This window comes from Pelophylax lessonae (assembly GCF_965119305.1).
Source record: "Pelophylax lessonae genome assembly, chromosome: 11".
Lineage (NCBI taxonomy): Eukaryota > Metazoa > Chordata > Amphibia > Anura > Ranidae > Pelophylax > Pelophylax lessonae.
In genome coordinates, this window is record NC_138778.1 from 90,104,352 (window position 1) to 90,130,129 (window position 25,778).

General features: G+C 38.1%; 3 protein-coding genes across 3 annotated transcripts; all 3 read right to left on the reverse strand.

The window, feature by feature from the left end:
- Positions 1–1,780: 1,780 nt before the first annotated feature.
- Positions 1,781–2,588, reverse strand: LOC309567388 (gastrula-specific protein 17-like; the record flags this gene model as incomplete). Its single annotated transcript, XM_082272794.1, has 2 exons — positions 1,781–1,945; positions 2,235–2,588. The coding sequence occupies 2 exons, from the start codon at positions 2,586–2,588 to the stop codon at positions 1,781–1,783; spliced, it is 519 nt and encodes a 172-aa protein (XP_082128920.1).
- Positions 2,589–7,149: 4,561 nt separating this feature from the next.
- LOC309566227 (gastrula-specific protein 17-like) lies at positions 7,150–7,958 on the reverse strand (the record flags this gene model as incomplete). Its single annotated transcript, XM_082271330.1, has 2 exons — positions 7,150–7,320; positions 7,605–7,958. 2 exons carry the CDS (start codon positions 7,956–7,958, stop codon positions 7,150–7,152), a joined length of 525 nt encoding a protein of 174 aa, XP_082127456.1.
- Positions 7,959–23,007: 15,049 nt separating this feature from the next.
- On the reverse strand, positions 23,008–23,821 carry LOC309566280 (gastrula-specific protein 17-like; the record flags this gene model as incomplete). Its single annotated transcript, XM_082271386.1, has 2 exons — positions 23,008–23,178; positions 23,468–23,821. 2 exons carry the CDS (start codon positions 23,819–23,821, stop codon positions 23,008–23,010), a joined length of 525 nt encoding a protein of 174 aa, XP_082127512.1.
- Positions 23,822–25,778: the final 1,957 nt, after the last annotated feature.

Sequence of the window (25,778 nt, forward strand, 5' to 3'; positions counted from 1 at the left end):
TCCCTGAACAAAACAGCGGAATGACGCCGCAGCGGCGCTGCCTCGAACTTATAAAGACTTGGTCACATGCTTCAGACGGCCAATCACAGCTGCTGATACATTTGTAGGCATGGCTGGGATGGCTTAGGCACACCAGTTAAACGCTTGCTGATTGGCTGTTGAAAGCCCGCCATGAAAAGCGCGCAAAAGCATGCAAAACCCGGAAATAAAACGACCGAACACGGATTTTTACCCGAATATACAGTAAAGTTTTCGGGTCCGTGTTCGGGTAACAAAAATCCAATTATTCGGTACGAACAGGAATAATACAGTCCGTGTTCGCTCAACCCTACCCTTTAGTGGTATTAAGAGAGATCTGGACACATAATTACAATATTATAGAAAAAAATATCACATTTAATATGAATTTTTTAAACATACATAAAAGATTTACAGTGAGGTATCAACAAGGAAGTAAATATGAAAATGTATATAATGTTCAACCCAATACTTCTTATTTCGAAAATTTCTTAGACTGGACACAAAATAGCCAGTGTGCAGAACCTCAATTCAAAAGCAAATATGTAATAAAACATCCTCTTGAAAGCTGTAACATAAAAAGTCATTCTCTGGACAAATAATGTGTCTATACTTGTTTACACTTGCAAGGTCATGTGTTAAGTAAAATATAGAACCTCTACTCTCATAAAGAAATGCAATCAACCACACATGGATGTCGAAGGTCTTCAATGTATGGATATGTGAATTATCAATATGAATTACTGGACCGTGGTAAATATATCCATGTGTGGACAGATCAATTGGCCATTAACATGGGTGATAATACATGTATATGGGATGTAAATAGTGCTTATGCAATAATTATGTAGGAAAAGCTGATTTCAAGGTCTGACCTGTCTCCTTATCCTAGACATAGTCAGTCATAAGGCCACACACATAGTAAGTGAACATGCAAGCAACTTTGAACTTGTTCAAGGTGGCATTTACTCCCACCAGAATGTGCAACGTGTTTTGCAGTCAGTACAATTAGGTTGTGCAATAGAGAAAATGTTTAATTTATGCTGGCTTACGTGGGGTATAGGCCTATTTGCATTACTTTTACTGAAATTTATATTTGTTGTATCCTCAAATGTCATCTATCTAGTCTCCGTTCAAGATATTTTGTATCTAGCCAAATATTTCACGAAGGCCCCTGTGATCCAGCACTTAAAGTGGAGTTCCACCCTAAAATTATACTTACCTCCATCTTCTCGCTCCGGGTCACCTGAAAAACAAATGGATAATCGCAATTTTTTTTTTTTTTTTACTTACCTCGTTTAGAAGAAAATATACTTACCTTACTTCCTCTTCCTCCCCTCGGCGGCCACGGCGATTCGTCACTTCCTGGCATGCAATGATTCCTGGGAGCTGAACGTCATCGCTCCCAGGAATCAATGCGCCTGCACCGGCCCCGACGTCAGTTCCGGTGCAGGCGCCGTCATACCTTGCAAAACAGCTTCTGGGCATGCCCAGAAGCTGTGCAGGGATGACGCTGCGGCACCGGAAGTGACGGCGGGGCCGGTGCAGTGCATCGTGGGACCGAAGAAGACAGAAGAGGACACAGAAGAGGATCGCGCTGGCTTCAAGCTGCCCACACATGAGATGGCAGCGCTGGAGAATACATTTTCAAGGTAAGTATTTCTTCTTTCAGGTAAGTGCAACCCGGAACAGATCAGAGGCTAGCCATTGTGGAATGCACTAGCCCTGACTGTCCCGGGGGTATTTTTATTTAAAAAAACGTTCACTGGGTGGAACTCCGCTTTAAGCTGTGATGTACTTTGGCAGAATCTTGTGATGTTGATTCAGCATTCTTGGCTTGCAGTAATGCCCAAGGGTCTTCCACCATAGATGGGCTGTAGTATTGACTGATATCTTTAGTATAACCTCTTTTCTGTTTGAAAAGAACCTAAAAAAATAAATGCAGCATTAGAAAGGGCCTTAAACAATATTTTAGAAAAAGATGCCTACATGTTTGGTAAGTTCCAGAAACACTTTACTGTCTGTTTGGTCAAATATTTGTGCTTCCTTCCAGTGTTGCAGCTCACTAAAGTTTTGAAACTGAGGTACAAACATTTCAGGACCATACCTTCAAAACCGTGGACTTCCCGAAAAATCAGAAATCATTGGCAACAAATTGGGCGGATTTGATTATGAAAGCATCTTTGCAAACACAGTGTAAATGCAATTATTCTTACCTGCATCCTGTCATCCTTCCTTTCTCTATACACTGAGGCATTCTCTGGACTGTGATTAAAATGAGAAACGTGGTGTGCTCTTGGGCTTGATCTCCAAGTACCCTGAGCATAGCAAGATGGCTCCCATCTGTTTGGAGACCATGGTCTAGGTGAACCCCAGTACCCATTGGGACTATGCCATTGGTTGTAGTAAGGGTTTCTGCTACCATGAGGGGATGTTCCATTCTTGGTGCACCGGGGCTGTGATGGTGGATACCAGGCTGTTGGTAAAACATGTCTTGGAGATAGGGTGAGGAAAGGGGACATCACTTTTGGACCCATTGTCAAAGTGGGAGATTTGCACTGATGTGACATTGTCTTTTTTACCTGAAGTGAAACAAACACATAGGTTTTAACAAATTTTATTAAAAGTTCAAAAATGTATAACTCTTGCTCAAGCTTTTCCTATATCTCCATATCTCTGTGGTCAAGCTCCAAGCTTTATTCTGTAAGCCCCTAGCTAACTACATCTGCAGCATATGCTCAGACTTGTTCTGGTAATTTGCTGCAGACACCAAGGGCAGGTAATATTCACCCCATTCTCTGTTTGTTCCACGTTCTAATGCTAGAATTGCTCACCACCATGCCCTCCCATGGGGGAATCGGTCGCGATGATGCAGAATGATGTCTCAATGATCTTATATTAGTGAAAGGCTTATGACAAAATGTTCCTTTTGTTGTTTGACATTTCTTTCCACTCATTCTCTGGTTTGTATATTTGATTTAACTCCAAATAAAAAATGTATTAAAAAAAAAAACATAACAAAACCTAACTCTTGGTTTTTAACCAGGTTAATGTTGAAATATATAGAATCATGCCAGTTTATGGTTTACATGTCCTCTTTTACTATCTGATTTAAACTTTATCTGTATACCATGCTTTTGTTCAGAATATATATATTCAGAACTCTCAGCACTCAGTGCCCACCCGGTCACCATCCTACACTAATGACTAATGTAAGATTTCAGGAGTTATAGATCCTACTATCTTATATACATTCATAGGAAACTCTATTTTCTCATAGTCTGCTGTGCCGAATCGCAAAATATAGCCTGGTCAGGAATGGGGTAAAATCTTTCGGTCTTAGAGCTGTTAAAAATACGCTCATTGAGGATTTTTTTGTCAAAGACATGTAGCTAAATACATTTTGGCCTAAATATATGACAAAAATTGAATATATTGGATATTTTTTAACTGTCAAAGTAGAAAATGTCAAAATGTTCGCTCTTTTTTTATTATTACAAAAAATCAAAAGCCCAGAGGTGATCAAATACCACCAAAAGGAAGCTCTGTTTGTGGGAAAAAAAGGATGTAAATTTAGTTTGGGTAAGGCGTTGCATGACCACGCAATTATCAGTTAGTCGCGCAGTGCCAAGTTGCAAAAAGTGGCCTGCATGTAAAGCAGGAAAATCCTCCGGTGGTAAAGTGGTTAACTGATACTGAAACTTGGAGTCTATTTCTATAATATCTATCACAGATGTAGGAGCCTAAAGCTGGGTATACACATAAAGTTTTCTCCTGCTTCCATGCAAGCGATATGAACCCATTCTCCTCCATGACAACCCTTGTGTGAGGGGTGTACTCACTTTTGTGTACTTACTGAAAATGTTCTTAGCCTAAAAATTAAAATGAATACAGTCAGCTCATTTAAGGTCTGGTAAGCCACAATGTATTAAACTTTAGTCTTTGGGTTTAGGTACACGTTAAGCTTGCTGAGCTACTTGAGAAGTCACTGACTTACAATAAGTTGACCTGGGATACATAAACCTGACCTAACAAATATCACTTGTTTTTGGGCTGAGAGCCTAAAGAACTACTGGAGCATACATGCACTGTGCTTTATATCCAGAAGTAGAATAGAGGTATATATTCTAGACTGGGAAAATGGCTGCTTCTTATTCTGTTCATTATAGAGACAAATTTTCGGGATGATATTTTTTCATCACTGAAAAAACTGGTCAACAATGTATCTTGTGAAGAAAAGAAGGCAGTTGCCCAAACAGATTTACGTTTTCTTCATTTGTTTTGTTTTCCTAAATTGCTTTATAAATAGCTCCCATGCAATAACATTCTAGATACATTAACATTCTAGATTGTAGGTTTATTTACATTTAAAATGCAGGGGTTTGGACATTTTACCACCCAGCCTGAGGTGACACCCTCTATTATTGTCACTAGATAGTTTTAGCTATTATTTTCCATCATCACCATGCTATTGTTCCATATTAATTAAATAACAATGCATTCCACACCTATACTTTGTTGGGGGGGGGTTGTTTTAATGGATACTGAAACTTGGAGTCTATTTCTATTATATCTATCACAGATGTAGTAGCCTAAAGCTGGGTACACACAAAGTTTTTTCCTGCTTCCATGCAAGTGATATGATTATGAACCTGTGTAATAAATTAAATTAAAACCCGCGCTACTACTAAAATTTATAAATATGTTAAATGCAGCTGCTGTGCATCTAAGTAAATCTTAGAATAAAATGTGTAATACATTTAAAACAGAGCTAGCATTTCATATTGGCAAATAAATAAGATGCAGATAAAAAAATATATAAAGAATACAAAAAATAGGTATAACAGTCCTTATTTATAAAGTGTCCAATAAAGTGCTCAGGTGCAGAAACCGATAATTCAAACGGTGTTCGAGTGAGTGGCCAGACCCTCTAGGTTCCCTACTCACCCCAGATATGAGTCTCATGCGCTTGATAAAATCCTTATAGCATTGGTAACCAGGCTCTTTAATTGGAATGGATCCAGGAATAGGTATTCCTTGTGAAGGATAGCTCCTGAACTAGGTCTCCGTTGATCCCAGGCAAGAAAACAAAAAGGACCAATAGTGTAGTATGTAAAGATAATTTAATTCCCCAAAATCAAAGACACATACTCACAAGATATATGAATAAAACCTGCAGTAAGAATGAACATCAATAATGGTGGACGCCGCTGTTCGAACAGGTAGGTTGTAGGTTAATTTACATTTAAAATGCAGGTGTTTGGACAATTTGCCACCCAGCCCGAGGTGATACCCTCTATTATTGTCACTGGATAGTTTTAGCTATTTCTTTCCATCATCACCATGCTATTGTTCCATTTTGATTAAATAACAATGCATTCCACACCTATACTTTGTTGGGGGGGGGGGGGGGTTGTTTGACTGTTACTGAAACTTGGAGTCTATTTCTATAAAATCTATCACAGATGTAGGAGCCTAATGCTGGGTATACACATACAGATTTCTCCTGCTTCCATGCAAGTGATATGAACCCATTCTCCTCCATGACAACCCTTGTGTGTATCCCCTCTGTGGTGTACTGTCTAAATTGGTGCCTGCTATGACACTGAGCTTTCCCTCTTAAAAAATATGTATTGGTCATAAGTGAGAAAGTTTGGGAAGGTGTAAATGTCCCACTGGTCACATTAGGCCAAGGTGACCCAAATAAAGGAGTGTCCAAGTGTAAAATCCTGCATTAAGTAATTTATACTGCTGAACTGTAAATTAAATCTGCCTCCTTGGCTTTCATTTATACAGAGACTTGATTACACACAGGTGGATTCTATTTATCATCATTAGTCATTTAGGTCAACATTGGATCATTCAGAGATCCTCACTGAACTTCTGAAGAGAGTTTGCTGCACTGAAAGTAAAGGTTCTGAATAATTTTGCACACCCAATTTTTCAGTTTTTTATTTGTTAACAAAGTTTGAAATATCCAATAATTTTTTTTCACTCACTTCATGATTGTGTCCCACTTGTTGTTGATTCTTCACAAAAAAATTACAGTTTTATATCTTTATGTTTGAAACCTGAAATGTGGCAAAAGGTTGCAAAGTTCAAGGGGGCCGAATACTTTCGCAAGGCACTGTATCTCCATTTATTTAACCTCAGGTTTCCTCTCCTAGTATTAAGTTTGTGATATGGCCTAATTCTCCCATCCTGTATTATATCTTTTTAGTTGCTTGTTTTTTATCCAAGTACCAAATTGTGTCTCATCTTCCGGTGAAAAATATTTTGTGCCCTCTAGTGGTATTGGAGAGATCTGGACACATAAACACAATATTATAGAAAAAAAATATCACATTTAATATGAATTTTGTAAACATACATAAAAGATTTACAGTGAGGTATCAACAGGCAAGTAAATATGCAAATGTAATATAATGTTCAACCCAATACTTCTTAGTTTGAAAATTTCTTAGACTGGACACAAAATAGCCAGTGTGCAGAACCTCAATGCAAAGGCAAATATGTAATAAAACATCTTCTTGAAAGCTGTAACATAAAAAGTAATTCTCTGGACAAATAATGTGTCTATACTTGTTTACACTTGCAAGGTCATGTGTTAAGTAAAATATAGAACCTGTACTCTCATAAAGAAATGCAATCATCCACACATGGATGTCGAAGGTCTTCAATGTATGGATATGTGAATTATCAATATGAATTACTAGACTGTGGTAAATATATCCATGTGTGGACAGATCAATTGGCCATTAACATGGATAATAAGACATGTATATGGGATGTAAATAGTGCTTATGTAATAATTATGTAGGAAAAGCTGATTTCAAGCTCTGACCTGTCTCCTTATCCTAGTCATAGTCAGTCATAAGGCCACACACATAGTAAGTGAACATGCAAGCAACTTTGAACTTGTTCAAGGTGGCATTTACTCCCACCAGAATCTGCAACGTGTTTTGCTGTCAGTACAATTAGGTTGTGCAATAGAGAAAATGTTTACTTTATGCTGGCTTACGTGGGGTATAGGCCTATTTGCATTACTTTTACTGAAATGTATACTTGTTGTATCCTCAAATATCATCTATCTAGTCTCCGTTCAAGATATTTTGTATCTAGCTAAATATTTCACGAAGGTTCCTGTGATCCAGCACTTAGGCTGTGATGTACTTTGGCAGAATCTTGTGATGTTGATTTAGCATTCTTGGCTTGCAGTTCTGCCCAAGGGTCTTCCACCATAGATGGGCTGTAGTATTGACTGATATCTTTAGTATAACCTCTTTTCTGTTTGAAATGAACCTGAAAAAAACAAATGCAGCATTAGAAAGGGCCTTAAACAATATTTTAGAAAAAGATGCCTACATGTATGGTAAGTTCCAGAAACACTTTACTGTCTGGTCAAATATTTGTGCTTCCTTCCAGTTTTGCAGCTCACTAAAGTTTTGAAACTGAGGTACAAACATTTCAAGACTATACCTTCAAAACCATGGACTTCCCTAAAAATCAGAGATCACTGGCAACAAATTGGGCGGATTTTATTATGAAAGCATCTTTGCAAACAGTGTAAATGCAATTATTCTTACCTGCATCCTGTCATCCTTCCTTTCTCTATACACTGAGGCATTCTCTGGACTTTGATTAAAATGAGAAACGTGGTGTGCTCTTGGGCTTGATCTCCAAGTACCCTGAGCATAGCAAGATGGCTCCCATCTGTTTGGAGACCATGGTCTAGGTGAACCCCAGTACCCATTGGGACTATGCCATTGGTTGTAGTAAGGGTTTCTGCTACCATGAGGGGATGTTCCATTCTTGGTGCACCAGGGCTGTGATGGTGGATACCGGGCTGTTGGTAAAACATGTCTTGGAGATGGGGTGAAGAAAGGGGACATCACTTTTGGACCCATTGTCAAAGTGGGAGATTTGCACTGATGTGACATTGTCTTTTTTCCTGAAGTGAAACAAACACATATACATTTTTGAACTTTTAATAAAATTTGTTAAAACCTAACTTTTGCTCAAGCTTTTCCTACATCTCCATATCTCTGTGGTCAAGCTCCAAGCTTTATTCTGTAAGCCCCTAGCTAACTACACCTGCAGCATATGCTCAGACTTGTTCTGGTCATGGGCTGCAGACATCAAGGGCATGTAATATCCACCCATGCTCTGTTTGTTCCACATTCTAATGCTAGAATTGCTCACCACCATGCCCTCCCATGGGGGAATCGGTCGCGATGATGCAGAATGATGTCTCAATGATCTTATATTAGTGGAAGGCTTATGACAATGTTCCTTTTGTTGTTTGACATTTCTTTCCACTCATTCTCTGGTTTGTATATTTTAATTAAATCCAAATAAAAAATTTATTGAGGAAAAAACCAAAAAAAAAAAACCAAAACCTAACTCTTGGTATTTAACCAGGTTAATGTTGAAATATATAGAATCATGCCAGTTTATTGTTTACGTGTCATTTTTTACTATCCTGTTTACAGTTTATCTGTATACCATGCCTCTGTTCAGCATATATATTGAGATCTCTCGGCACTCAGTGCCCAGCTGGTCACCATCTTACACCTATGACTAATGTAAGATCTCAGGTAAGTGTGCTCTTGCACAGGAGTTGCAGATCCTACTATCTTATATAGATTCATAGGAAACTCTATTTTCTCAGAGTTCCTTATTAGCATTGCAGAATGAAGAATCAGAGAGTCAATGTGTATTGGAATATGGGATACTCAAATCCTAATCAATGTACATAAGGTATCATGCCTGTCCCTAGATTTAACCGTTACTGTAGTATATTAAAAATGTCAAGGCGTGTGGCCAGCTGAGAATGGCTGAGTAGCCGTGTGAGTAGGTGCTCCTGATTACTCCCGTAAGCCTCCCCGAGCAAAGATGATTTGCAGCTGTGATCTCCTGTGATTTCTCCGGATGACTAGCAGATAGCAGACGGCCTTTCCAGCTGGATACTCAGTAGAGGGATCAGTAAGCAGTAGCGGAGGTGGTGGCGGCTACAGCGGCGTGCAAGTATGTCAGCACATTGAAGGTAGCAGTAGCGGAGGTGGTGGCGGCTACAGCGGCGTGCAAGTATGTCGGCACACTGAAGGTGCTCACCAGGGCATACTAGGATACAGCTCGGACTACCGTGAATGGACCGACGAGCGGATGGATCCCCCCTGCAAAACAGGACTACAGGATTTGAGTGCGGCAAATGCCAAGTAAGGTAAAGCCTGGCGGGAAACTTGAGTTGCCTATATTGCCTATGTTCTCTGGCACAACTTGTTTGCTACAAGTATGTCAATCCACTTTGGGATCTACGCCTTCTGTCCCTCACATTCACCTTCTGGTGCCCGCTCTTTCTTACCTTCGTTTCAAATCCACGGTGCCCGCTTGTAGTTTACCAGCAGCCGAACCACTGGACTCCGGTAACCCACTTGCTGACCACCGAACTACCGGATCTAGCGGCCCTTTGAGAGGGAGATTTGGTCTACCCCGCACTGTGCTGGACTGATTGGAGTGATTGAGGTGACCGGAGTAACTGCGGCTCCCCCTCCGCCCCCCCCCCGCGTTGTTATCCAATGCCACCCAATGCCCTAGATGATCTGCCGAAATAAGGCACTGTTGTAATATTTTAGACAAGTAACTATCTTATAGCAACTGTGCCCAGAAACTGTTTGAGGAGACAAACCCGCTGGATTCCTATTTCCCTGACACTTAAAAGTGTAAGACTGCAGTATATACTTGGCAAGCTTTTTGGGAACGTTTAGGAACTTTTTGTTACAACTTTTGCTATAACTATTATAACAAATATCATATTCCACTACGTACGGACACTACCAGAGGGTGTAACATATAAACATATTGTTTATTGATAACTGCACATTCTGCACATGGGCTGGATAGATCAGTTGGGAATGATTTAGACACCAAGGATTCACCTGTACCAACGATGATTTAAATCCAGGGACTTTGTAGTCGTAGCAGTTCAATCCAGGGACAACATAGCAGCAACTGAATCCAAGTACCATAGATTACCTAAGAAGGACTCATTAAGCAGCAGCAGTGGAGCTCAAACTCAGTCTAAATCCAAGGATCACAGACGCTGAATGTGGGTGAGAGAGACTGCTTGCTTTGAAAAATAAATAAGTATACAATTAGACAACTACTATCTAATTGTTTACTGCTATTCATTCACTATGTAACGAAACTTTGGAATTACATAGTTACATAGTTAGTGAGGTTGAAAAAAGACATCAGTCCATCCAAGTTCAACCTATGATGTGTGTGTGTGTTTGCTTTTAACCGTACATTGTATACCCCTGTATGTTGTGGTCTTTAAGGTGTCCATCTAATAGTTTTTTGAAACTATCAATGCTCCCTGCTGATACGACTGCTTGTGGAAGAGAATTCCACATCCTTACCGTTCTTACAGTGAAGAACCCCTTACGCACCTTAAGGTTAAACCGCCTTTCCTCTAGTTTTAGTGAGTGGCCACGTGTCTTATTGTATCCCCTTTCTCTGAATAGTTTGTTCCTTATGCTCGGAATGTGATCTGACTTTTCACTGCTTTTTTTTGTCTAAGGGAATTGTTTCAACTGTTGCTATTTTTTTTTCTCTTTAAACATAGAGACGTTTTGCTCTCTTCTTTCTTTCCCCTCTCTTGGCGACTAAGTAGTGTCTAGGGAGGAAAGGGAAACATACAGAATATATAAAGGTTTGAAAGGATAAAGCTGAAAGATAATGCTTACAAGGTCACAGGTTATGATCAACTCTGCTACCCGCATCCCTACTCATATTAACTACACTATTCATAACTCTGACCTTACCCATATTCCTTCCTCTACTTCTGACACTATTATCCTTCCCACCCCTAGTGAGGTTTATAACTCTAATAGTCTCTCAAATCTGGATCCCAATCTGGATCCCAATCTTACACTTATAACTACTGTTGCCTCTGATTCAGGTTTAGCTACTGCACAAAATTTCTCTTGTGAGCAAATTGAAAAAACAACGGCACAGGCATTGGAAAATAGGGAGATGCCTAGACGTCGTAAAAACCCCAAAACCCCCCAACGACTCTCAGACTTTTTCCCCCTGACTGAAAAAGGCCCTCTTGGGGCAAAAAAATTAGTAAAAACAGTAGGGGAAAACGCAAAAAATTTAGACACTGAGATTATGGATATAGAAGACCCAACAATGTCTCCCACAACGGGCATAATAGAGGATAAACCCTCGAGTCAAACAATTGAACCATCAGTGGAACCATTGTTGGATCTTAGAGAAAATGTAACCCCATTAATTATTAACCTAGCAAATGTGCCCAATCCATTGGTAACTTGGGAGGTAATACCTGAACCCCCTGATACATCAGCTAAAATAGGGGTCAATAGATTTAATGAGAAGGATCAATGGGAAGTTACTGATCGCAATTCAGATGAAATTGATCAAGAGCATAGACCTTCCCCTTTACCAAATATACCAAAGGAAGGAATGATTGAGGGGTTCCCTACCTCTGATAAAATGATATCTGAAACGACGATGAAAATTTTTTTATTATCTTTCAGGAAATCACTGTTTGCAGATATTTCAGATATGATTACTCCAGTCAGCAATACTACACAATTACATGGTAATCAGATTGAACATTTAGAGACAAAAATGTCTGTGTTATATGTAGCCCACAATGAGTTGGTGGATGCCTATGCAGACCATGAAACAGAGATTCAGCAACTCCAAAATAAAATGGTGGATTTAGAAGACAGAGCAAGAAGAAACAACATTAAATTTAGAGGAGTCTCTGAATCGGTTCTGCGTAGGGATCTAACGAGTTATGTGCAGCAATACATGAAATCTCTCATACCCGCATTAAGTGATGTAGAACTGTGTATAGATAGAACACATCGAATCCCTAAACCAAAGTTTTTACCGGACACAGTTCCAAGAGATGTTCTTACTACAGTACATTATTACCATGTAAAAGAGAAAGTGATGCTGGCTGCAAGGAGTAATCCTGTTCTTCCGGAACAATTTAAAGGGATATCTTTGTATTCTGATATTTCTCAGCAAACAGTGATGAATAGAAAAAAATTAACCCCTATCACTATGATATTACAAGCTCATAAGGTCATTTATAGATGGGGTTTCCCTACTAAATTATTAATCACTTGGAAGGGAAAATTTTTTCCTGTCTATAGTGTAGAGAAAGGACTATTACTTTTTAAACAATGGCAGTTGTTACCCCCTGACACTTCCCTGAAGGAATCATAATTAAAATAATAGGGGGAAAGAAAGATGTGGGACTGGCGACCTTTTCCTCCCCCCCCTTTTTTTTTTTTCCCTTTTTTTTTTTATTTCCGAAGGGGATGGGGAGAGGGGGGTGGAAGAGGAGAGGACTGGGGGCTTCAGGGATTTACGTAAATGATCAGAGAAAAATTTGCTATTTGTAAAGGGACTCAAGGAGAGGCATGAAGGGATAGGGATGGTGCCTTACTCAGAAAATATGTGTCTCTCATGTGAGAGAGTAGGTCGGTGTTATAATACACCAATAAATTCTGCCTCTGATAAAAGCAGTATTAACTGCCCATTTGCCTGCAATGGTTCAGGTATTTTTTTTATTATTGTGTACTGTGTATAATTTTCTTTTGTCTTTTTTTATACTTTCTTGATTTTTTTTCTCACCTTGTTTTTTTTCTTTTTTTTTTATCATTATTTTGTCCCTTCCTTCCAGAAGTTTTAGTTATAAAAATACTAAAGAGGAATTTGGAGAAGACTTCCAATAAGGATATAAATAACTGCATAAACCAAATACGGATACAAAACAATTTTGAATTAAAAAAGAATACCGGCAAAACAATAAAAAACTTACATACTAAATGCCACTGACCATTTTCTCAGTAAACCCTAAAGGTCTTAATAGCCCATATAAGAGAAATGCATTATTAAAAGAAGCTAAATTAAATAAAGCCGATATAATATTTGCTCAGGAGACACATTTCTCTGTTTCAAAGTGCCCACTTTTCCAGTTCAAAAAAATCCCACAAATATATTCCTGGCTAATAGCCCAAAAAAAACGAGCGGTACTCTAATTGCGATTAGAAGCACAGTTAAATTTCAACACATACGTACTATCCAGGACCTTATGGGATGTTATATAATATTAATATGTAAGCTTAATAACTCAGTTTTTACGTTGGTAAACTTGTATGCTCCAAACACTGGTCAACGTCGATTTTTATCACCCCTTTTACATAAAATTAAGGAGGAGAGGAAAGGGGCCTTAATAATCGGAGGGGACTTTAATACAATTCTTGATATAAAATTGGATACCACAAACCCCACTAGAAGAACAACACAGTCTATACTACCCCTACTGGCAAAACACAAATCATTATTACAGAACACCGAACTGTGCCAAAAAATAGTGAGTGAGCATAAACAATACTTTGAGTTTAATGATAACCTGGAAGTTAATAGGTTTGTATTATGGAATGCATATAAAGCATATATGAGGGGCATTTTGATTAAAATGTCATCGTACATTAATCGGCAGAGGGGAAAAAAAGATAGAAGATATCATGGATAGTATAGCATTAAGTGAAATAGCAAATAAAAAAAACCCTACGCCACAAGGTACACAAACCATAATAAAACTTAGACAAGAATTAAGGTTATTATTATTAAACAAACAAGAATATCACCTAAAGGTCCTTAAAGCAAAAGAATATAGCATGGGTAATAAAGTGGGGCGCTGGTTGGCTAGAAAAGTAAAGGCAAAACAAGTTAGTAATAAAATTGATGAGCTTCTACATCCTATTACACATAAGAGACTAATAAACCCTAAAGATATTGCAAATGCTTTCGCAGATTATTATCAATCACTGTATGACCTCCAAAAAGACATAACTACACACCAACCAACAACAGAAATAATTTCAAATTATTTGGCACAGATTTCCCTACCTAAACTTACAGAAGACCAATTGAATTCAATTTCCGAACCATTTTCCATTCAGGAGATTAGTTTGGTTATTAACAAACTCCCTAATCAGAAATCACCAGGAGAAGATGGCTTCTCTAATGAATATTATAAGAGTTTGTCTTCAGAGGTGGCCCCCCAGCTAAAATCGGTATTTGAATTGGCAGCCACTACTGGTACATTCCCGTCAGAAATGCTGAAGGGATTAATAGTTACAATCCCCAAGCAGAAAAAGACCCCAAAGATCCCTCATCTTATAGGCCTATTGCCTTATTAAACACAGACATAAAAATTTTTGCAAAACTGGTCGCGAACAGACTACAGGAGTTTCTACCTTACTTAGTACATGCGGACCAAGTGGGGTTTGTGCCAGGGAGACAGGCCCCTGATGGAACTAGAAGAATTGTAGATTTGCTGGCGCGGATGGGATCCTGTCGGACGCCTTCACTGCTCCTATCTTTGGACGCGGAGAAGGCTTTCGACAGGATCCATTGGGGCTACTTAATACCTACTCTAAATCCACTACCGTTCTGAAATGGGAGAGAGTATTAGGGAAAGCCTTCTCCGAAATTAGGTGGTTGAAAGCCTTTGATGTTACATACATCTCATCAAAATGCATCAACCATTGGGAACTATACCAAAAGATCTTGAATTTTTGGTATTTAACTCCCATTAAACTGTCCAGATTTTATTCCTCAACGTCAGCATTATGTTGGAGAGAATGCGGTGAGCAAGGATCGTTATTTCATATAATTTGGGACTGTAAATCGATTAGTGCATTCTGGAACAGAATATTTTCCCTGGCGTCAGAACTGGTTGGAAAAAAAATATAGTCCCAAACCCTGAAATGGCGATCCTTCACTTAAATATGTACGAGATTCCCCTAGAGTTCCGAGTAGTAGTTATACATCTCTTACTAGCGGCAAAACTTTTAATTACTAAAAGATGGAACTCTCAAGATGTACCAACTCCATCCGATGCGGTTGAATTATTAAATCAACAATGTCAGATGGAAAAAATTATGGCTACTTTAAGTGCAACAAAGAAAATGTTTGAAGTTAGATGGAAATCATGGCTAAATAATGGAAGATGTACAGTAACATTGGAGTAGGGTTAATGTAGCTGGGACGACATAAATATTGTTAAGTAATTTCAGACTAGTTTTATTTGCCTCCACAAAAATCGATGTTAAGTGAAGAAAGATTTGATATAAACAGTATTCTAAATATGGTAATCCCCTCAGTGGGGATCAAAACTATACTGGAAGGAAGGTCTCTATCCTCTTTTTTATTTCTTTTTTCCTTTTTCCTTTGGTAGTATAATGTTATAATTGACAAATTTACTGTAATAATGTTGTTTTTGATTTTGCTACTGGTTTTTGTTCTTTTTTTCTTGCTTGTATGTTATTTTGTTATGTGAAAAATTACAATAAAAGAGATATTGAAATTAAAAATGTCAATACATTTGGATTCCCAGATTTTACTCTGTCATTCGGATGTGAAATTTTCTTTTAAAATGCTTCCTTTCATGTGTTCTTTGCCATGGCCACAAGCGAATGTGTCCATTGTACTGTTGTGATTTCATTATTTGTATTTGATTTGCGCACAAAATTTACAAGTTAGTTTTGCATCCCCTATTTATATATGGGTAGAGCTGGCATAGTCGAAGTACTTCGGACTAGATGTTTTTTCAGATTAGGAGGTTGTCTATAGGAGAGTAGAGGGAGATCTAGGGATAATACATTTCATTTACAAGAGGAAAACGGGCAATGCTCAGTTTGTGCTACTGGGTATAAAAATGGGTAGACACTTGTAGAATTGTGTTCAACATTTTTCGTTGTGAGAAACGTTACAGAAATGTTCATTTATTTTTCTAATCACAAGTAGGGTCAAATTGATTTTCGTTTTCAAGTGCAGTGATGAGTAAATTTGAAAGAGCAGGATGAAAAATGTTTTCTCAAATCTACACATTTCTAACAGTGTATGTTGTTATCATTTGGTAAAGTCCATTCATTCACTCAACATCATATGTTAGAAACAAACAAAATCTTCAAATGTTTTCGATTGACATTGAATGTACTGAGAATTTTCGTTCAAATTTTCCTAAGAATTTTAGTTTGAAATTCTACTAGTGTACACCAAGCCTAAATCTATGTAAAATTAAATACCATTAGCTTACCTTAGCCTTGGCTCTCTCTGGATGTCTGCATGTTGTTTTTACTTTGGCTAGTATTTATGTCCACGAGGGTAGAAACCTTTTTTGCTTTCTTTGACATGTAAATGCAGGCATTGTTTTCACTGACCAATAGCGGCATCTAAGCAGTTTCAGATGTTAGGAGACAATTCTGTAAAAAAAGATAGGAAGGAGCAAATAATGAAACTTATGCAGAGTGAAGGTCTGGTAAATTCGGCACGTTACTGAAATATGAAACATGGCAATATTTGCTTTGCAAAACAATAAAGTACAAGCATTTTTACATTATAATTGACTCCGATTTCAAAAAGAAATATGTAGTGGCAAACGTTACCAGGGTGATGACTACAGTCGTTTTCAAAAAGATGATCTAAGCAAAGTACAGATATGAAAAAAAAAAAACTTCAGGAAAAAAACATGCTTTGTAATAAATAAGCCACATTATTTTTATATATACAGTATATTCCTTTTTTTTCTCATGGCTGGATGCATGCAAAGTAACACTATACAAAGTATTGATCCTATAACAGCTTGTCTTCAACATCCTCAGTGTTTTATAGACATATTCAATGGAAAAACATAGTCAAAGGGTATCCTCTGCGCAATCCTCTGTTAGTCCTAAATACTAGTGATAATGTGAAAATAGCAAATAAGCAAGAAAAATGTATTTTAACATATAAATTTGCTGCTTATACTGTCGTGTGTATTCCCACACCCTCAAAATTGTCAGACACTTTTTCTATCTGACCGTTTTATAGACATATGCTATTTAATTAATTCCAGCAGTGGCTTCTTCTACCAATTCCACACTTTACTCTAATTGCCTTTACTTCTGGTATCTCACTTTAAGAACAAAAACTGATAATGCACTTATTCTCATATTTGTTTTCTTTTCATTTGTTTTGATTTGAAAGGTTTGATTTACCAAAGGCAAATTTGCTGTTCACATTGCAAGGTAAGTTAAACTTTGCAAGAGCATTTGCCCCAGAGCTTAGTGAGTGTGGTAATGTTTTACATTGCAAAGAATATCCAATCATGTACAAGAAAATGTCACACGTGATACACATTATTGGATGATGGAAGTCAGCAGAGTTATACCTTCTTCACTAAGCTCTGGGACAAATTCCCTTGCAAAGTGCAAATTTCCTTGGCAAAGTGAACATCCAATTTGCCTTTAGAAAATGAACCCCGAAGACTAATATTCCACTGATTTGTATATTATCTCTATATTAATGAAAGTAAAGGTTCCAGAGACAATAGACACTTGTGTTTTTGGCAGGGCTGGGTTGCAATAAAGTTGCTTGTTTTGCATAGGAGATACACTATATTACCAAAAGTATTGGGACACCTGTCTTTTCACTCACATGAACTTTAATGGCATCCAAATTGGCCCACCCAGCCTTCCCAGAAGAGTTGCAGCTATAACAGCTTCAACTCTTCTGGGATGGCTGCCCACAGGCTCCCTGCTGATACGACTGTTTGCGGAAGAGAATTCCACATCCTTACTGCTCTTACAGTGAAGAACCCCCAGCGTATTTTAAGGTTAAACCGCCTTCCCTCTAGTTTTAGTGAGTGGCCACGTGTCTTATTGTATTTCCTTTCTCTGAATAGGTTTTTCCATATGCTAGGGTTGCCAGTACAGTAGTTGTACATTGATATCATATCCCCCCTCAATCGTCTCTTCTCCAGAGAGAATAGGTTCAGTGCTTGTAGTCTTTCCTCATAGCTGATGTCCTCCATTCCTCTAATTATTTTTGTTGCCCTTCTCTGGACTTTCTCCAGTTCTAGCACATCCTTCCTGAGGACCGGTGCCCAGAACTGGACAGCATACTCCAGATGCGGCCGGACCAGAGTTTTATAAAGTGGTAGGATTATAGTTTTATCTCTGGAATACATCCTTTTTTATCTCTGGAATACATCTACACCTTGTAGAGTGGGAGAATAATCTCTTTATTTCTGGAGTGAATCTCCTTTTTTATACATGCCAGTATTCTGTTGGCTTTGCTTGCAGTGGCTTGGCATTGCATGCCACTGCCAAGCCTGTTGTCTACCTGTTCCCCCAGGTCCTTTTCCATCCTAGACTCACCCAGAGGTTCCCCCCTAATGAGTAGCTTGCTTTCTGGTTTCTGGCACCCAAGTGCATTACTTTACATTTTTCAACATTAAACCTCATCTACCATGTAGTTGCCCACCCCATTATTTTGTTCAGGTCCGCTTGTAAGGTTTCCACATCCTGCCCAGAAGATATTGGCATGCTTAGTTGAGTATCATCCGCAAATACTGAGATTTTACTCGATATCCCCTCCTCTAGATCATTTATGAATAAATTAAACAGGATTGGCCCCAGGACAGAACCCTGGGGGACCCCGCTTTCCACACCCGCCCAATCTGAGTACTCCCCATTAATCACCACCCTTTGCAACCTCCCCTGGAGCCAGTTCTCTATCCAGGTACTCACCTTATGGTCCATACCTACATTCCTTAGTTTGAACAGTAAGCGTTTGTGGGGAACGGTGTCAAAGGCCTTTGCAAAGTCCAGGTACACCACATCCACATGCTTACCTTTATCTAGGTGGTAGCTCACTTCATCATAGAAGGTTAATAGATTGGTTTGGCAAGAACGATTTTTCATGAATCCATGCTGATTACTACTAATAATACCATTTTCATATACTAAAGTCTTGTATGCGGTCCCTTAACATCCCCTCAAAAATCTTGCAGACTACTGATGTTAGGCTGACCGGACTATAGTTACCCGGGATATATCTCGGCCCCTTTTTAAATATTGGTACCACGTTGGCTTTTTTCCAATAAGCTGGCACCATACCCGTCTGTAAACTATCCTTAAAGATCAAGAATAATGGTCTGGCAATGGTCTGCTGACACCTTAAGAGTTCCCTTCACTGGAACTAAGGGGCCAAGCTTCCGATGATGTAATTCCAGTGACGAAATGCATCAAGCTGCAACGCACGCTGCCTCGCTCTGGTCCCTGTTTTGAACCGCACGCCGCTTTACCCTACTTCCAGGTGTGGCGAGGCTCCCAGGACTGCTACACGGCTCCCTGCAAGGTGACAGGGAGACCAAGAACAATTTGCAAGGGTACAAGATAATATATACTACAGTGTTTGCTGGATTTTATATATTTTTAATAAAATTGTAGTATTTTAATCGTACTACACCATGAGGAGTCCTCTTCATTTTTTCGCCCTCTGAGAATGCGGACAGGAAACACATTCATCCATCCATTGGGACACCAGCCTTTCAGCGCAAGGAGACCCTTAAGCTTATATTGATTTTTAGTTGACATATGCCAGCTAAGATCAACACCATCCTGTGAGTTTGAAATTTTACCACAGTTTGGCGGTGAATCGGAGGGTGCCATCACTACTGTCCACGAACACGCTAGTCCCCTTCATTGGGCTGTTGTTATCGGCATAAGGGACTTATTAATTTGGACTGCATACTGTTTTTTGCACCGTTCCAGGCCCTATTTTTTGCACCATTCCAGGTCTTTTCACGATATGTATATATAAGCACTATATATGCACTTTTTTACTGCACGTTAGATGTATTATAGTTTACGCATGTTTATCATTTATGTATCAATTGTGTCTATAGCACTGACCAAGCACAGCACTTTCTATTTCCATTGGATGCTAATTACTTTACCGTGTACCGTCTAAATTGGTGCCTCCCATGACACTGAGTTTTCCCTCTAAAAAAATGTGTATTGGTTATAGGTGTGAAAATCTGGGAAGGTGTAAATGTTGCCCCACTGGCCACATTAGCCCAAGGTGATACAAATAAAGTAGTGTCCACAAGGTGAACTACTTGATAAGTCACTGACTTAAAATACATTGTCCTAGGATACATAAACCTGACCTAACAAGTATCACTTGTTTTTGTGCTGAGAGCCTAAAGAACTACTGAAGCATACATGCACTGTGCTTTATATCCAGAAGTAGAATACAGGTATATATTCTAGACTGGGAAATGGCTGCTTCTTGTTCTATGCATTATATAGACAAATCTTCTGGAAGATTTTTGTTCTTTTCAGGAAAAAATAGTCAACAATGTATCTTTATACAAGTAAAACGTCATAGACAAGGTAATAGTGATTTTTGTATGTTTTACAACTGACTTCCTACTACTATTTACTTCTAGTTCATACTGTACATTGTATTTTTAAAGATGAGATGATTAGCAATTGTGAAGAAAAGAAGGCAGTTGACCAAACAGATTTACTTTTTCTTTATTTGTTTTGTTTTCTCAAATTGCTTTATAAATAGCCCCATGTAATACCATTCTAGATAGAATAACATTCTAGATTGTAGGTTAATTTACATTTAAAATGCAGGTGTTTGGACATTTTGCCACCCAGCCCGAGGTGATACCCTCTATTATTGTCACTGGATAGTTTTAGCTATTTCTTTCCATCATCACCATGCTATTGTCCCATATTAATTAAATAACAATGCATTCCACACCTATACCTTGTTGGGGGGGGGGGGGGGGGGTTGTTTAACTGATGCTGAAACTTGGAGTCTATTTCTATAATATCTATCACAGATGTAGGAGCCTAAAGCTGGGTATACACATACAGTTTTCTCCTGCTTCCATGCAAGGGATATGAACCCATTCTCCTCCATGACAACCCTTGTGTGTATCCCTTCTGTGGTGAACTGTCTAAATTGGTGCCTCCTATGACACTGAGATTTCCCTCTTAAAAAAAAATGTGTATTGGTCATAAGTGAGAAAGTTTGGGAAGGTTTAAATGTCCCACTGGTCATATTAGGCCAAGGTGACCCAAATAAAGGAGTGTCCAAGTGTAAATTCCTGCATTAAGTAATTTATACTGCTGAACTGTAAATTAAATCTGCCTCCTTGGCTTTTATGTGTTCTCTATCTGTATTGCCTTGTGTGATATATATTTCTTTTACCACATTTTTATATGCAATTTTTTGTGAATTATCTGACTTTTGGGACTGGGTTCTTCGGTTTTAACTATTAATATCTTCTGTTCCCTATAAGGCATTGTTTTATTCCTATTGTTGTGCTTTACTTCGCCTTCCTCTTCATTAGCGTATTCTACACCTTATTCCACCCATTCTTCTAAATATTTATTAGTCTTTTTAAACTCTACGCATCTCCTCCATTTATTTGTAAAGTTCTCAACCTGCTTTTCCTCTCTGCTGCTCAAATACTCCATATTATGTATATATTCAATTCTGTTAAATCAATCTCTAATAGAGGGGCATTCAAGTTCTAACCCTTTTTGGGGATTGCCCCTTTTGCCACGTTTATCAAATTTGGAGCTAACATTTTTATGCTGTTTATATGGTTTTTCTGTTTTATAAAATAAATATATCCATGGATCATCTAAGATCATCTCTCCCGTGATTTCCTTAATATGTTGTTAAACCTACTGTCAATAAATGCGAATCTTAGGGCATTCCGACCATATGCGATATGTCGTACCTCGTGTTTTACAGCCTCTCCAACATAATTCCGATTCCTGTGAGTAATGTTTATGAGCTCTTACCAGTGTTATGTACCATCTTGATATGTCTGTCGCATAACAGTACATGACTCTCAGAACAACACTCACTTTGTGCTCATTTAAAGGTGATCTTATCTCTTTTTCAAGGATTCTTTGAATGGAGGTCTCCCCAGATCGGCCACCTCTGTTATCATCTTTATATCTAAAATATTCCATGCTTTATTTCTTATTAGGGGGTTACATAATTTCTCCACCGAATACAAATCTTCCACAGATCTAATAGCTTGTGGCAGCGATCTCACAAAGTGTTTTAACTGTAGGTCTCTCCATTTATTTAACCTCAGGTTTCCTCTCCTAGTATTAAGTTTGTGATATGGCCTAATTCTCCCATCCTGTATTGTATCTTTTAGTTGCTTGTTTTTTATCCAAGTATCAAATTGTGTCTCATCTTCCAGTGCAAAATATTTTGTGCCCTCTAGTGGTATTAAGAGAGATCTGGACACATAATTACAATATTATAGAAAAAAAATATCACATTTAATATGAATTTTTTAAACATACATAAAAGATTTACAGTGAGGTATCAAAAAGCAAGTAAATATGCAAATGTATATAATGTTCAACCCAATACTTCTTATTTTGAAAATTTCTTAGACTGGACACAAAATAGCCAGTGTGCAGAACCTCAATGCAAAGGCAAATATGTAATAAAACATCCTCTTGAAAACTGTAACATAAAAAGTCATTCTCTGGACAAATAATGTGTCTATACTTGTTTACACTTGCAAGGTCATGTGTTAAGTAAAATATAGAACCTCTACTCTAATAAAGAAATGCAATCAACCACACATGGATGTCGAAGGTCTTCAATGTATGGATATGTGAATTATCAATATGAATTACTGGACCGTGGTAAATATATCCATGTGTGGACAGATCAATTGGCCATCAACATGGGTGATAATACATGTATATGGGATGTAAATAGTGCTTATGCAATAATTATGTAGGAAAAGCTGATTTCAAGGTCTGACCTGTCTCCTTATCCTAGACATAGTCAGTCATAAGGCCACACACATAGTAAGTGAACATGCAAGCAACTTGGAACTTATTCAAGGTGGCATTTACTCCCACCAGAATCTGCAACGTGTTTTGCGGTCAGTACAATTAGGTTGTGCAATAGAGAAAATGTTTACTTTATGCTGGCTTACGTGGGGTATAGGCCTATTTGCATTACTTTTACTGAAATTTACATTTGTTGTATCCTCAAATGTCATCTATCTAGTCTCCGTTCAAGATATTTTGTATCTAGCTAAATATTTCACGAAGGTTCCTGTGATCCAGCACTTAGGCTGTGATGTACTTTGGCAGAATCTTGTGATGTTGATTCAGCATTCTTGGCTTGCAGTTCTGCCCAAGGGTCTTCCACCATAGATGGGCTGTAGTATTGACTGATATCTTTAGTATAACCTCTTTTCTGTTTGAAATGAACCTAAAAAAATAAATGCAGCATTAGAAAGGGCCTTAAACAATATTTTAGAAAAAGATGCCTACATGTATGGTAAGTTCCAGAAACACTTTACTGTCTGTTTGGTCAAATATTTGTGCTTCCTTCCAGTTTTGCAGCTCACTAAAGTTTTGAAACTGAGGTACAAACATTTCAGGACCATACCTTCAAAACCATGGACTTTCCTAAAAATCAGAGATCATTGGCAACAAATTGGGCGGATTTGATCATGAAAGCATCTTTGCAAACACAGTGTAAATGCAATTATTCTTACCTGCATCCTGTCATCCTTCATTTCTCTATACACTGAGGCATTCTCTGGACTGTGATTAAAATGAGAAACATGGTGTGCTCTTGGGCTTGATCTCCAAGTACCATGAGCATAGTGAGATGGCTCCCATCTGTTTGGAGACCATGGTCTAGGTGAACCCCAGTACCCATTGGGACTATGCCATTGGTTGTAGTAAGGGTTTCTGCTACCATGAGGGGATGTTCCATTCTTGGTGCACCAGGGCTGTGATGGTGGATACCAGGCTGTTGGTAAAACATGTCTTGGAGATGGGGTGAGGAAAGGGGACATCACTTTTGGACCCATTGTCAAAGTGGGAGATTTGCACTGATGTGGCATTGTCTTTTTTTACCTGAAGTGAAACAAACACATATACATTTTTGAACTTTTAATAAAATTTGTTAAAACCTAACTCTTGCTCAAGCTTTTCCTACATCTCCATATCTCTGTGGTCAAGCTCCAAGCTTTATTCTGTAAGCCCCTAGCTAACTACATCTGCAGCATATGCTCAGACTTGTTCTGGTCATGTGCTGCAGACACCAAGGGCATGTAATATCCACCCATTCTCTGTTTGTTCCACATACTAATGCTAGAATTGCTTACCACCATGCCCTCCCATGGGGGAATCGGTCGCGATGATGCAGAATGATGTCTCAATGATCTTATATTAGTGGAAGGCTTATGACAAAATGTTCCTTTTGATGTTTGACATTTCTTTCCACTCATTCTCTGGTTTGTATATTTGATTTAACTCCAAATAAAAAATGTATTTAAAAAAAAAAAAACATAACAAAACCTAACTCTTGGTTTTTAACCAGGTTAATGTTGAAATATATAGAATCATGCCTGTTTATTGTTTACATGTCATCTTCTACTATCTGATTTACAGTTTATCTGTATACCATGCCTCTGTTCAGAATATATATATTCAGAAATCTCAGCACTCAGTGCCCACCTGGTCACCATCCTACACTAATGACTAATGTAAGATTTCAGGAGTTATAGATCCTACTATCTTATATAGATTCATAGGAAACTCTATTTTCTCATAGTCCCTCATTAGCATTGCATAATGAAAAATCAGAGAGTCTAAATGTATTGGGATATGGGATACTCAAATCCCAATCAATTTACATAAGGCATCATGCCTGTCCCTAGATTTAACCGTTACTGTAGTATATTAAAAATGTCAATACATTTGGATTCCCAGATTTTACTCTGTCATTCGGATGTGAAATTTTCTTTTAAAATGCTTCCTTTCATGTGTTCTTTGCCATGGCCACAAGCGAATGTGTCCATGGTACTGTTGTGATTTCATTATTTGTATTTGATTTGCACACAAAATTTACAAGTTAGTTTTGCATCCCCTATTTATATATGGGTAGAGCTGGTTTAGTCGAAGTACTTCGGACTAGATGTTTTTTCAGATTAGGAGGTTGTCTATAGGAGAGTAGAGGGAGATCTAGGGATAATACATTTCATTTACAAGAGGAAAACGGGCAATGCTCAGTTTGTGCTACTGGGTATAAAAATGGGTAGACACTTGTAGAATTGTGTTCAACATTTTTCGTTGTGAGAAACGTTACAGAAATGTTCATTTATTTTTCTAATCACAAGTAGGGTCAAATTGATTTTCGTTTTCAACTGCAGTGATGAGTAAATTTGAAAGAGCAGGATGAAAAATGTTTTCTCAAATCTACACATTTTTAACAGTGTATGTTGTTATCATTTGGTAAAGTCCATCCATTCACTCAACATCATATGTTAGAAACAAACAAAATCTTGAAATGTTTTCGATTGACATTGAATGTACTGAGAATTTTCGTTCAAATTTTCCTAAGAATTTTAGTTTGAAATTCTACTAGTGTACACCAAGCCTAAATCTATGTAGAATTAAATACTATTAGCTTACCTTAGCCTTGGCTCTCTCTGGATGTCTGCATGTTGTTTTTACTTTGGCAGGTATTTATGTCCACGAGGGTAGAAACCTTTTTTGCTTTCTTTGACATGTAAATGCAGGCATTGTTTTCACTGACCAATAGCGGCATCTAAGCAGTTTCATATGTTAGGAGACAATTCTGTAAAAAAAGATAGGAAGGAGCAAATAATGAAACTTATGCAGAGTGAAGGTCTGGTAAATTCGGCACGTTACTGAAATATGAAACATGGCAATATTTGCTTTGCAAAACAATAAAGTACAAGCATTTTTACATTATAATTGACTCCGATTTCAAAAAGAAATATGTAGTGGCAAACGTTACCAGGGTGATGACTACAGTCGTTTTCAAAAAGATGA